The 12,510-nt window shown below is 41.9% G+C and overlaps 1 protein-coding gene across 1 annotated transcript in view; it reads left to right on the top strand.

The window, feature by feature from the left end:
* Positions 1-12,510, top strand: part of LOC138753990 (poly(ADP-ribose) glycohydrolase-like) — a 69,152-nt gene that overhangs the window by 32,096 nt on the left and 24,546 nt on the right. Inside the window, exons 6-8 of the mRNA XM_069917681.1 lie at positions 8,032-8,106; positions 10,424-10,513; positions 11,665-11,825. Of these exons, the coding sequence (XP_069773782.1) occupies positions 8,032-8,106; positions 10,424-10,513; positions 11,665-11,825 (326 nt within the window). The remainder of the gene's footprint in view (positions 1-8,031; positions 8,107-10,423; positions 10,514-11,664; positions 11,826-12,510) is intronic.

The following is a 12,510-nucleotide window of genomic DNA, read 5'->3' as shown; positions in this document are numbered from 1 at the left end:
GAGTGCAGAGGCGATTCACCAGGCTGATACCTGGAATGGCAGGAATGACTTATGAGGAAAGATTGTGCAATTTGGGATTGTACTCCCTGGAGTTTAGAAGATTGACAGGGGATCTCATGGAGACATATAAAATTCTGGCAGGACTGGATAGAAGAATGGATGCGGAAGGGATGTTTCCAATGGTGGGGGAGTCCAGAACCCAGGGCCATGGTTCGAGGATAATAGGAAAACCATTTAGAACCGAGATGAGGAGGAATTTCTTTACCCAGAGGGTGGTGAATCTGTGGAATTCATTGCCACAGAGAGCAGTAGAGGCAGGTTCATTGAATATATTTAAGAGGGAATTAGATATATTTCTTCAGTATAAGGGAATTAGAGTTACAGAGAGAAGATGGGGACGGGGTACTGAACTTAAGATTAGCCATGATCTCATTGAATGGCGGAGCAGGCTTGAAGGGCTGAATGACCTACTCCTGCTCCTATCTTCTATGTTTCTTTGTTTCTATCTTATAATCTGAGTTAAATAGAGATATTGGTCTATATGATGCTGGTGTTAGTGGATCTTTCCCTGTCTTTGGTATTACTGTAATTATTGCTGTTTTGCATGAATCTGGCATGTTTTGTGTTTCTTCAATCTGGTTCATTACTTCCAGGAGAGGAGGAATTAATAAGTCTTTAAATGTTTTATAGAATTCTATTGGGAATCCGTCCTCTCCCGGCGTTTTATTGTTCGGTAGATTTTTTAATATATCCTGTATTTCCTCTATTTCAAATGATTTTATCAATTTGAACTATATGACTATAAATATTAATGGAATACATAACCAAATCAAAAGGAAAAGGCTGTTAAATCCTCTTCTTGCAATTTCAGTAGTTCAATTTTAGCTAGAAACTCATCTATTTTGTCTTCTTTCCCTTCGTTCTCAGTTTGATATAATTGCTCGTAGAATTCCTTGAAGTTTTCATTGATCTCCGTTGGGTTATATGTAATTTGTTTGTTCTTTTTCTTTTTTTTTAATTTTTTTTTTATTTTTCACACCATAAATCACATTAGCCATGATATACACTATTTCTTTTTCACACATATACAGTGACTTTTTCTCCCCCCCCCTTTCCTCCCAAACCACCCCCCCACCCCCCCCTCTCATCCATTTTAGGTATACAATCTAGGTTGCATTAAGCCAGTCAGACAATGTTGTCATTCAACAAAATTACACCAGAAATTCTACTGAGTCCATTCTTTTCTTTCCTTCTCCTTCCATCAACTTAGGTAATGTTTGTCCCGGGTAGGTTTTCGCTATTGTATTTAATGTAAGGCTCCTATACTTGTTCGAATATTTCAATATTATTTCTTAACCAATATGTTATTTTTTCTAATGGAATACATTTATTCATTTAAATTTGGTAGTTTCTTCCTTTTAATTTGGTTATGTATTCCATTAATATTTAAAGACATATAGTTCAGCGTAGCCCTTTTATATTTTGTTTATCTTCTCTTTCCGTTTTTCCATCATTACCTTTCCTCCTTTTCCATTTCTGTTTTCTTATTTTCAACTCTTTATAAGACAACATTCCTACAACATCTAACATTTTCCTTATTCTCCTATTTCTATCTTATTTATCCCCAATCTCCCCTTCACCTCCTGAGTTGTCCTTTATCCCTTGTCGGACAACCACATCTCCCCTCTCCATTTGGATTTGCGAATCCACTCGCAAGCGTCAACTGATTTTGCAGTGACCGCTATTTCCCCCCACCCCGCCTCCCCCAGAAAAGATTTCACTTTTCATATGTCACAAAGGTCACTCTTTTAATTCCCTCCTTATTCTCTCTATTCCATTACCTTCCCTTATTAATTCTTGTCTATACTATCTATATTTTCCTCTAAGTACAGATACATTCATGTATGCTCATTGTCTCTATTCACTCTTATACCTCTTTACCCGCATACATATCAATCGTGATAATTTTTACTCTCATTACCCGTCTTCATCCCTCAGTCTATTTTTGTCTTTACCCACATACATATCAATCGTGATCATTTTAACTCTCATTACCCGTCTTCCTCCCTCAGTCTATTTTTGTAATTGTTCTGCAAATTTTCGTGCTTCTTCTGGATCCGAGAATAGTCTGTTTTGTTGTCCTGGAATAAATATTTTCAATACCGCTGGATGCTTTAGTATAAATTTATACCCTTTCTTCCATAAAATCGCCTTTGCTGTATTGAACTCTTTTCTCTTCTTTAGGAGTTCAAAACTTATATCTGGATAAATGAAGATTTTTTGCCCTTTATACTCCAGTGGTTTGTTGCCCTCTCTTACTTTTTCCATTGTCTTCTCCAGTACCTTTTCTCTTGTTGTATATCTTAGGAATTTTACTACAATAGATCTTGGTTTTTGTTGTGGTTGTGGTTTAGAGGCCAATACTCTACGTGCCCTTTCTATTTCCATTTCATGCTGTAGTTCTGGACATCCTAGGGTCTTAGGATCCACTCTTTTATAAACTCCCTCATATTCTTGCCTTCTTCATCTTCCTTAAGGCCCACTATCTTTATGTTATTTCTTCTGTTATGGTTTTCCATTGTATCTATTTTTTGAGCTAGTAGTTTTTGTGTCTCTTTAGTTTTTTTATTAGATTTCTCCAATTTCTTTTTTAAGTCTTCTACCTCCATTTCTGCTGCTACTGCCCGCTCTTCCATCTTGTCCATTTTTTTTCCCATTTCTGTTAAGGTCATCTCCATTTTATTTATTTTCTCTTCTGTGTTGTTTATTCTTTTTCTTAAATCCTTAAATTCCTGTGTTTGCCATTCTTTAAATGACTCCATGTATCCTTTAATAAGAGCAAGTATATCCTTTACCTTGCCTATCTTTTCTTCTTCTATTTCACCATACTCTTCCTCTTCTTCTTCCTCTGGGTTGACCATCTGTTGTTTCTTTGTTGCCCTTTCCTCCTCTTCTTTCTTGTTTCTATTGTCTTCTGTGGTCTCTTCTTGCTGCAGGTGTTCTGCAGCTGTCGTTGCCGGCTGTGGAGATCGACTCCCCAGCTGGTCCCCCCTCCCGTCGGTGTGTTTTTTTTCATTCGCATCGCGCATGCGCGAAGTATCGCGCATGCGCGATTGCGCACTTTTACTCGGCTCAGCGAGCCATTTTTGTAGTCCATTATTTACCGACCTGAGGGAGCGGGTTTCTCTCTCCGCAGCGGGCCTCTTCGGACAGGTAAGGCCTTCACCTTTTTCCTCCTTTGTCTTCTCTTCCTCTCTTCTTGCCGTTGCTTTCGATTTTTCTTTTTTTGTCGCCATCTTCTTTCCACCTTTATACTCACTTTTCTGTAACTTTTATTTGTGTTTTCTCTTGTTTTTCCCGACTTTTCTGGAGAGGGCTGGAGTTCACCGTCCGGCCACTACTCCATCACGTGACTCCCCCGTTTGTTCTTTTTCTTGATGCCAATACCATTCTTTTAGTTTGTTCTGTTTTAAGCTTCCAAGCTAGTATTTTGTGTGTTTTTTCTCCTAGCTCATAATACTTCTGCTTTGTCTTCATTATGTTCTTCTCCGCCTTGTTTGTTTGTAGTGTTTCATATTTTAATTTTTGTCCACCAATTCTCTTCTTTTTGTTGTATCTTCCCTTGTTGTTAATTCTTTTTCTGTACTTGCTATTTCCCTTTCCAGCTGTTCTATTTCCCGATTGTAGTCCTTCTTCATCTTAGTTACATAACTTATTATCTGCTCTCTGATGAAGGCTTTCATTGCATCCCATAGTATAAAATTGTCTTTCACTGATTCCATATTTATTTCAAAGCACATTTTAATTTGGCGCTCAATTAATTCTCTAAAATCCTGTCTTTAAGTAGCATGGAGTTTAATCTCCATCTTTATGTTCTTGGTGGGATGTCCTCCAGCTCTATTGCCAATAAAAGGGGTGAGTGATCCGATAACAATCTAGCTTTATATTCTGTTTTCCTAACTCTCCCTTGGATGTGGGCTGATAACAGGAACAGGTCTATCCTTGAGTATGTTTTGTGTCTACCTGAATAACATGAGTATTCCTTCTCCTTTGAGTGTTGTCTCCTCCATATATCCAAAAGTTGCATTTCCTGCATCGATTTAACCATAAATTTGGTTACTTTGTTCTTTCTGCTAGTCTTTTTTCCAGTTTTATCCATCTTTGAGTCCAAATTAAGGTTAAAGTCCCCTCCTATCAATTTATTCTCCTGCATATCTGCAATCTTCAAAAAGATATCTTGCATAAATTTTTGATCCTCTTCATGAGGTGAGAAAACATTGAGCAAATTCCAAAATTCTGAATATATCTGACACTTTATCATTACATACCTCCCTGCTGGATCTATTATTTCCTCCTCTATTTTGATTGGTACATTTTTATTGATTAATATAGCTACTCCTCTGGCTTTTGAATTATATGATGGTGCCATTACCTGCCCTACCCAGTCTCTCCTTAATTTATTATGTTCCACTTCAGTTAGATGTGTTTCCTGCACAAATGCTATATCAATTTTTTCTTTCTTCAATAAATTTAACAGCCTTTTCCTTTTGATTTGGTTATGTATTTCATTAATATTTATAGTCATATAGTTCAACATGGCCATTTCATACTTTGTTTACCTTTCCTTTCCGCTTCCTCACCACCACCTTTCCCCCGTATCCATTTCTGCTTTCTTTTTTTGAACACATTGTAAGACAACACTTCTAAAACAAAATATTTCCACTATTCCCACATCTAAAATTCCCTTAACCCCATATGTCCCCCCCCTCTTTGAGTTGCCCCTTGTCCCTTGCTGGGCAACCACAACTCCCCTCTCCATTTGGATTGCGAACCTGCTCGCAAGCGTCAACTGATTTTGCAGTGACTGTAATTTTCTCCCATCCAACCCCCCCAGAAAAGACTTTTATCTTCACATATAACAAAACTCACCCTCTTTTTTCACCCCTTACTTCCTTTCTTCCCTCCTTTAGTTCTTACTTATACATTATTTTTCTTCTTTATATGAAGTTTGTAGTCATTCTTTGTTCTTGTTACATCTCTTCATCTCTCTTTCTGTCCTGCAGGCGTTCTGCAAATTCTCGTGCTTTCTCCGGATCCGAGAACAGTCTGTTTTGCTGCCCTGGGATAACTATTTTAAGCACCGCTGGATATCTTAACATAAATTTATAGCCTTTCTTCCATAGGATCGATTTTGCTGCATCTTCTTTAGGAGCTCAAAACTTATGTCTGGGTAGAAAAAAATTTTTTGACCTTTGTATTCCAGTGGTTTTTTGTCTTCTCTCATTTTTTTCATTGCCTTCTCCAATATATTTTCTCTTGTCGTGTATCTCAGAAATTTTACTAAAACGGATCTTGGTTTTTGTTGTGACTGTGGTTTCGGGGCTAATGTTCTGTGTGCCCTTTCTATTTCCATTCCTTCCTGCATTTCTGGCATTCCCAGGAATTTTGGGATCCATTCTTTTATAAAGTCTTTCATATCTTTGCCTTCTTCATCTTCTTTAAGGCCTACTATCTTTATATTGTTTCGCCTACTATAGTTTTCCATTATATCCATCTTCTGAGCTAACAACTCCTGTGTTTCTTTAACTTTTTTATCACTTTCTTCCAATTTTCTTTTTAAGTCGTTCACTTCCATTTCTACCGCCATTACACGCTCTTGCACATTTTCTAATCCTTTCCCTACATCTGTTATGACCAGCTCTATTCTACTTACTTTTTCTTCTGTACTTTTCATTTTTCTTTTTATTTCACTAAATTCTCAGGTCAGCCAATCTTTTAATGCTTTCATATGTTCTTGAAAATTTTTTTATCTATGTACTGTCCATTCATTTTATCTTCTATTTCTCTGTGCAGAGCTTGGTTTTCTCCTTCTTCTGTGTCTGCTCTTGGGTTTGTGTTTTCTGCTTCTCTTCCTTGTATCTGTGTCTCTTCTGACTTTCTTGTTGAGCTGCTTGTCTTAGTTTGTTGAGTATTTTTTTATGGTGTCTTGATGTTGGTCCTCTTCTTCTGGGCTGGTTATCTGTTGTGTCTCTGGTTCCCTTTTTTCATTCTCACCCCTCCCGTTCCCGTTATTTTCTTTATCTTCCAGTTGGGAGCCCTGCTGTTGGGTCTCTCTCAGCTGTTCGTGCTGTAGAGTTCCACTCCACAGCTGGTCCCCCCTCCCGTTGGTGTTGTCTTTGTCGTGCGCATCGTGCATGCGCGGTTGCGCACCTCTGTTTGGTTCCGTGAGCCATCTTTGCAGTCCTGCGTTCGATGGGTCGCAACCCTGCTGGGTCTCCACTGACCTCAGGGAGTGGGCTCCTCTTTCTATGGCGGGTCCCTGCTTTTTCGTGCAGGTAAGGCCTTCACCTTTCTCTTCCGGTGTCTTCCTTTCTTCTATTCTTCCTGTTATTTTTGGCTTTTCTTTCTTTGGTGCCATTTTCTTCACACTTTTATTTTTTATTTGTTGTTATTTTTTTCCTTCTTTTCTGGAGAGTGCTGGTATTCTCCTACCGGCCACTACTCCATCATGTGACTCCTCGCCATTTGCTGTTTCACACAACTTTATTCAAACAGCTGCTACGAGCAAAGCCCGACCAAGGCTCTCCGCTGGTTGAATATTTGCTCCCATCTTCACCAAATGCTTATGTCTTACTTTTACAATTTTAAACACATTTTTTGCCTATTATTTTATTCTTAACTATTTTAATTTAAAAAATATATATTTTCCTTGATTCTTTTTGTTGGTTGCTTGAATTTTGAATACCAGGGGTTTTACTGTATATCAAACCATTACTAGTTTTGCATCTTCCATTGCACAGTGGTTCAGTTGGTGAGCTGACATCATTGTTAGGTCGCTGTGCACATAATAACGTTGCATTTCATGCATTTGTGGTCCATTACCCCAGAGCTGGGGTCATGGGATTGAGGCACAGAATGATGTGGGGCCATCATAAATTCCCAGGGCAGGAGCAGAATAGATGGGACACAGCAAAAGGCCTTTATACCCCCCCTCACCACACACACACACACACACACACACACACACACACACACACACACACACACACACACACACACACACACACACACAGATACACATACACAGAGATACACGCACACACAGATACACACACAAGTACAGATACACAGACATACACAGATACATGCACACACACATACACAGAGATACACACATACACAGACACAAACACACAAACACACAGAGATACACAGACACTCACGTGCACACACACATGTACAGATACACAGACACACACGGATACATGCACACAGATGCACACACACATACAGATACACACACACATACACAGAGATACACACATACACAGACACACGCACATAAACAAACACACAGAGACACACACAGAGATACACACTCACACGTAGAGATACACAGACACACACGCACAACACACACATATAGTCATGAAGTCACTTGCTTGTCTGCTGCCTTGGTCACTCTCCTGTACGGGTCATTTCCTCTACCATAAGGGTGGGTGTATTTCCACGATTTAAAGCATACTCACCACTGGTAGGTTTCTAGGTTATTCTCCACAAATTACTCCACGGGCCTGAGCCATGTCAACCCCAGTGGGGTATCTCTGTTACTTGAGCAATGCTCTTGATTGCGAACTGTTTGAGCCCTTAGGCTGCGGAAGGAAATTTGGCAATGGTACAATAATCTTCAGAGACAGCTGAGAGTTGAGAGGTGGGAGGAGGGGCTCTTGGCCATGTCTGAGCAGGTATAAAGCAGTTTCATTGGGAGGAGGAAAATATAGTTTAAAAAAAACCTGGTATCTGGTACCTAGTGGGATTGGTAGATGCCGGATAAGTGCATTTTCCGGTTGCTTGAGATTGCATGATGTGTGATTGGAGAAACTAACAGCGAAGTGTGCCAATTTTAAACCCGTATTTTTTACCTGTTTATTTTCTGTGATTTTTTTTGCTGGTTGCTTGAATTCCAGATAACAGGGGTTTAACTGTATTTATCTTCTCGTGCATTACTGATACTTTCTGTTGATCTCACAGACTGCTATTATGCGATACAATCCAAAATACGTCGGTGTCTGGCACTTTGTGGGACTCCACCATTTCTTGAACCAGGTACGTTTATCCCCTGTCTCTCATTTTCAGTTTGGATGGTTATCAAGAACACTGGACAACAAATTTTCTCAAAAAAGGTAGGATTACGATCAACAACTTCAAGCTGAACACAAAGATAATTTCAGATTTGCTGTATCATGGAGGAAGTTGAATTTTTAAAGCGGACACATTGCGTTAGTTCAACTGACCTAAAAATGTTTTGCCGCTGATTTTTGATTGTACTCAGCATCTGATGCCTCTCATGTCAGTGTCCAACAATAGTCGATGGATTCCAGTTGCCCTGACATCCCTTTTTCTTGTGTACACCACAAATATAGCGGATTGTATCGCATGTGTTGCAACATCGATGAGACATTTCTGCTGAATTGAATCTTCCTGAAGAGAATTAAGTACACTCACTATGCTAATCAATATTAATGTAATGCACAGCATCTGTATCTTTGAAGCAAAACTTGAAAATCTCCGGACACTATGGTTAAAGTAAAAAACACAAAACTGGAGTCAAAGCCCCAAACAGGCCTTTCCAGTGAAGCAACACCTAACTTGTGTATCCACGGGAGCGATCTACTGCATCCGGGGCTACCTTTGTGGCCTTCCCTATATTGGAGAGACTGGGAGATTGCTTCACTAAGCTCCTTGGCTCTGTCTGCATCAGTGATGGAGACATCCCGGTCGCCAACCATTACAGTTCTGTGTCTCACCCTCACACTCACATGTCTGTCCATGGCCTCATGTACTGTCCCACCAAGACCACCTGATTTTCTGACTGGGCCCTCTCCAGCCAGGTTGACTTTCTGCTAACCTGCTCTCCTCTTTCTCCTTGCCAGTTCACCTCCCTCCCTTCCCCCAGCCATCCCTCCTCCCCTTGATTGCTTCATCTCCACCTATCACCTCCTGCCTTTGCAGCCACCTCTCCCCACCCCTCCCCACTCTTTCGTTCAGATGCCTGCCGACATTTCCCCATACCTCGATGAATGGCTCAAGCGCGAAATGTCGGTTATGTATTTTTACCTTTGCTCTATAAAGGACACTGCTTGACCTGCTGTGTTTCTCCAGTTTTAATCTGAATATGTGAGCTGCTGTCTGCCCAAGCCTGCCTGGACTGACCCAGAACAGCTTGCTTTGAGGGCAGTATACTAGTAGACTTAAAATATTACAGGAAATCACAAAATAGGTTATATCTAAAAAAGATTGTACGTGATAGGAAAATTTTCAGGTGATTTTTGTGATCAGGAGCCCAAAATCCATAAAATGCACCCCAAAGTGTTCAGGAAGCAAAGTCTTTGTTGTCAAGTGGAATCAATTATCTTTGTTAATATCTCCAGATGGGGGAACCGTGAGATTCTCACACTGCTCATTGGGTGGAGGGAGGGAGCTTGAGAGGAATGGAGGTTGGAGGCTGTTTTCCGTGGCTGAACCATCTCGAACCAAGAGGGTGGCCACAGGACAATTTGGGCTAAAGGCAGAATGTTGTGATTTCAGATTTATAGTACATGATATCACATACGACCCTGAGATTCGTTTTCCTGTGGGCGAGGCAGAATTACCACTTATTGGTAGTGCAAACAAAAACCTGTACTCAACCTGTAGACAAATAAAGAAATTTAGAGAGAAAAATATCAATAAAGTGCACAAGAAAGAGGTCTTAAATGAGTCCCTGATTGAGTTTGTCATTGAGGAGTCTGATGGTGGAGGGGGAGCAGCTGTTCCTGAACCTGGTGGGGTGAGTCTTGTGCCTCTTTCCTGATGGCAACAGTGAGAACAGAGCGTTGTGCTGGGTGGTGGGGATCCTTGATGGTCGCTGCTGCTCTCCGACGGCAGCATTACCTGGAGATGTTCTCGGTGGTGGGGAGGATTTTGGCCAGGATGTCCTGGGCTGTGTCCACTAATGTTTGCAGGGTGTTCCGCTCAGGGGCATTGGTGTCCCCCATACCAGACCGTGATGCAGCTGGTCAGCATACTTTCCACTACACCTCTGTAGAAATTTGCAAGAGTTTCTGGTGACATACCAAACCTCCGCAAACTCCTGAGGAAGTCAAGGCGCTAACGTGGTTTCTTCACAATGCCATTAGTGTGTTGGGTCCAGGATATATCCTCCGAGATAGTGACTCCCAAGAACTTAAATTTGCTTACCCTCTCCACCCCCAATGATCACTGGATCATACACATCCGGTTTTCCCTTCTTGAAGTCAACAATACTTGTGGGTCATTGGTCACTCCTGTGGTTCAACGGTCAGTGTCATGGGTGGATTGTGGGTCAGCCCACCTGCTGAGAGGGTTAACTATGGCCTTCATCTTTCTGTCTTCACACCCACAGATGCACGGCAGTGAACAGCAGTATATACTGGGGAAACTCCTTCCACAGATGGCACAGCTGGCTCTGAAGTTGCCGACTTTGTGCCAGAAGGTAAGTCCATAGGGTCCCTGGAGACGCATCACTACTGTCCCCTTAACACCCAGGGGATGAGGTACATTGTAGTTGGGTAAGCGAGACCACCCCTGGGGTCTGAGGCTCTGGGCCACCTGGCTGCGGGTGATGCTCGTATTGGAACTGGGCAAGACCAGGTTGGTCTCAGTCAAGATGAATGTCCCCTGGGGGGAGATTCGGTTAGCGTAGCTATCAGTGCAACACTATTGCAGCACCAGTGACCTGGGTTAGAATCTGGCGCTGTTTGTACGTTTCACAACCACCCACATGGTTTCCCCCTCCCTGGGTACCTCGTGGTTTTAGGAAGAACAGTAGAAAGTTTGTGAGGGGCACAAACCAGATAGAGTAAAACCCCTGATATCCTGCACCTATAGGATTGATAGATGCCAGATAAATGAGTCTAGACTCACTCTTATAATGACCAACTAATACATCTGATTAAAAATAAACAGTTTAAAAGACAAAAATAAAATATTGTATTTACACTGAACAAAATGATCCTAAAATTAAAAGCGTCACCTCAAAAATCATACGCCAGGTCTAAAATCAGGACCTTGACAGTGAAGTCTCAACCATCTGCTACCATTTTCCCCCTTCCCCTCCCTATCCTATCTCCAGCCCACTGGCTCTGACTCAAGTGTCCTGGTCAGGCCCTAGGGGCTCCCCCACTCTGACAACCCGGCTCACCTCCCCACAGCGAGAAGAATGCACGGGCATTGAAGGGCGCTCCTAGTTCAGCAGGCAAACCTGAGCGTGTCCAACGAAGCCTCAGCGCTCTCCCGCGGGGGGTCCATCTGCTCAGTTCAACTGATGGTGGTGTTCCCTGTGAGGAGGGTTTTGCTTGTGATGTCCTGGGATGTGTCCACTACGGTTTACGTACAGGGGTATTGGTGCTACCACACCAGACCATGATGCAGGTGGTCAGCACACTTTCCACCACACTTCTGTAGAAATTTGCCAGGGTATCTGGTGTCATTCCAAATCTCCTGAGGAAGTCGAGGCGCTGATGTGCTTTCTTCACAATGCCATTAGTGTGTTGGGTCCAGGAAAATTCCTCCAAGATGGTGGCTCCCGAGAACCTAAATGAGCTTCGCTCGGTGAGCATAACCTCTGCACACTTGCTGTTTCAGCCTATTCCCTTGTTGAGGGTGGGAATGAACCACGCCATCACCATGTCACAGGAGCAGATCGCCTGCCTGTTGGCCAACGCCTTCTTCTGCACGTTCTCTCATCATTTCACCACGTGCCATCATTCTAAGTACTCCAGTTTCCCGGATATCAACTTCAACAGGTCAGCATGGTGGGAGAAGATCCAATGTAGGGCTGAGCGTGGTCTCTTGTTTCCTCTAAGCTGTGTACACGCTCACGTGTTGTCACCAGTGGATAAAGGAAATCGGTGTGTGCACAAGCAAGAAAGTAGTTCAAAGTATACAAAAAATCTTAACCAAATACATTACCTTTGTAGAATCCAATCATATTGGTATTAAAACATGCCAGTATAGTTTTATTAGCCATGAGAGATGGGCTGTGCCAAAATTATCTTGAAACAAATTCAAGTTTACATTTCAGTGAGCATGTACTTTGGTCATCATGAAAAAATTTGTACAGCATAAGATTTTTTTGTGCACACTGACTACTGAAAATTAGAGGGAACAATGATCCTAACCCTGAACATGATGACCCTGCTGTGTGGGACGGGCACAGAGGAGATTCCCCTGGATGTTGTCGGGTTTGGAGGTTACGAGTTCCAGGGAGAGGGGGTTATTTTCTCTGAAGCGTCTGAGGCCGAGGGGATTCCTGACAGACATTTATAAGATTATGGGAGGTATTGATCGGGTGGCTAGCTGGAATCTTTCCTCAGAGTAAGAGCATCACTCATTGGAGGACAAACATTTAAGGTTATTTGGCCTGCCCCTTTAAATCAGATTCAGGCACTGGGTTGGAGTTGTCCAATCCCTGCAGAAGGAGCTGGTGGC

The sequence above is a fragment of the Narcine bancroftii genome, chromosome 2 (assembly GCF_036971445.1).
Source record: "Narcine bancroftii isolate sNarBan1 chromosome 2, sNarBan1.hap1, whole genome shotgun sequence".
NCBI lineage: Eukaryota > Metazoa > Chordata > Chondrichthyes > Torpediniformes > Narcinidae > Narcine > Narcine bancroftii.
The sequence above is the reverse complement of the archived record's forward strand: the minus strand, read 5'-3'. Positions and strand labels throughout refer to the sequence as shown.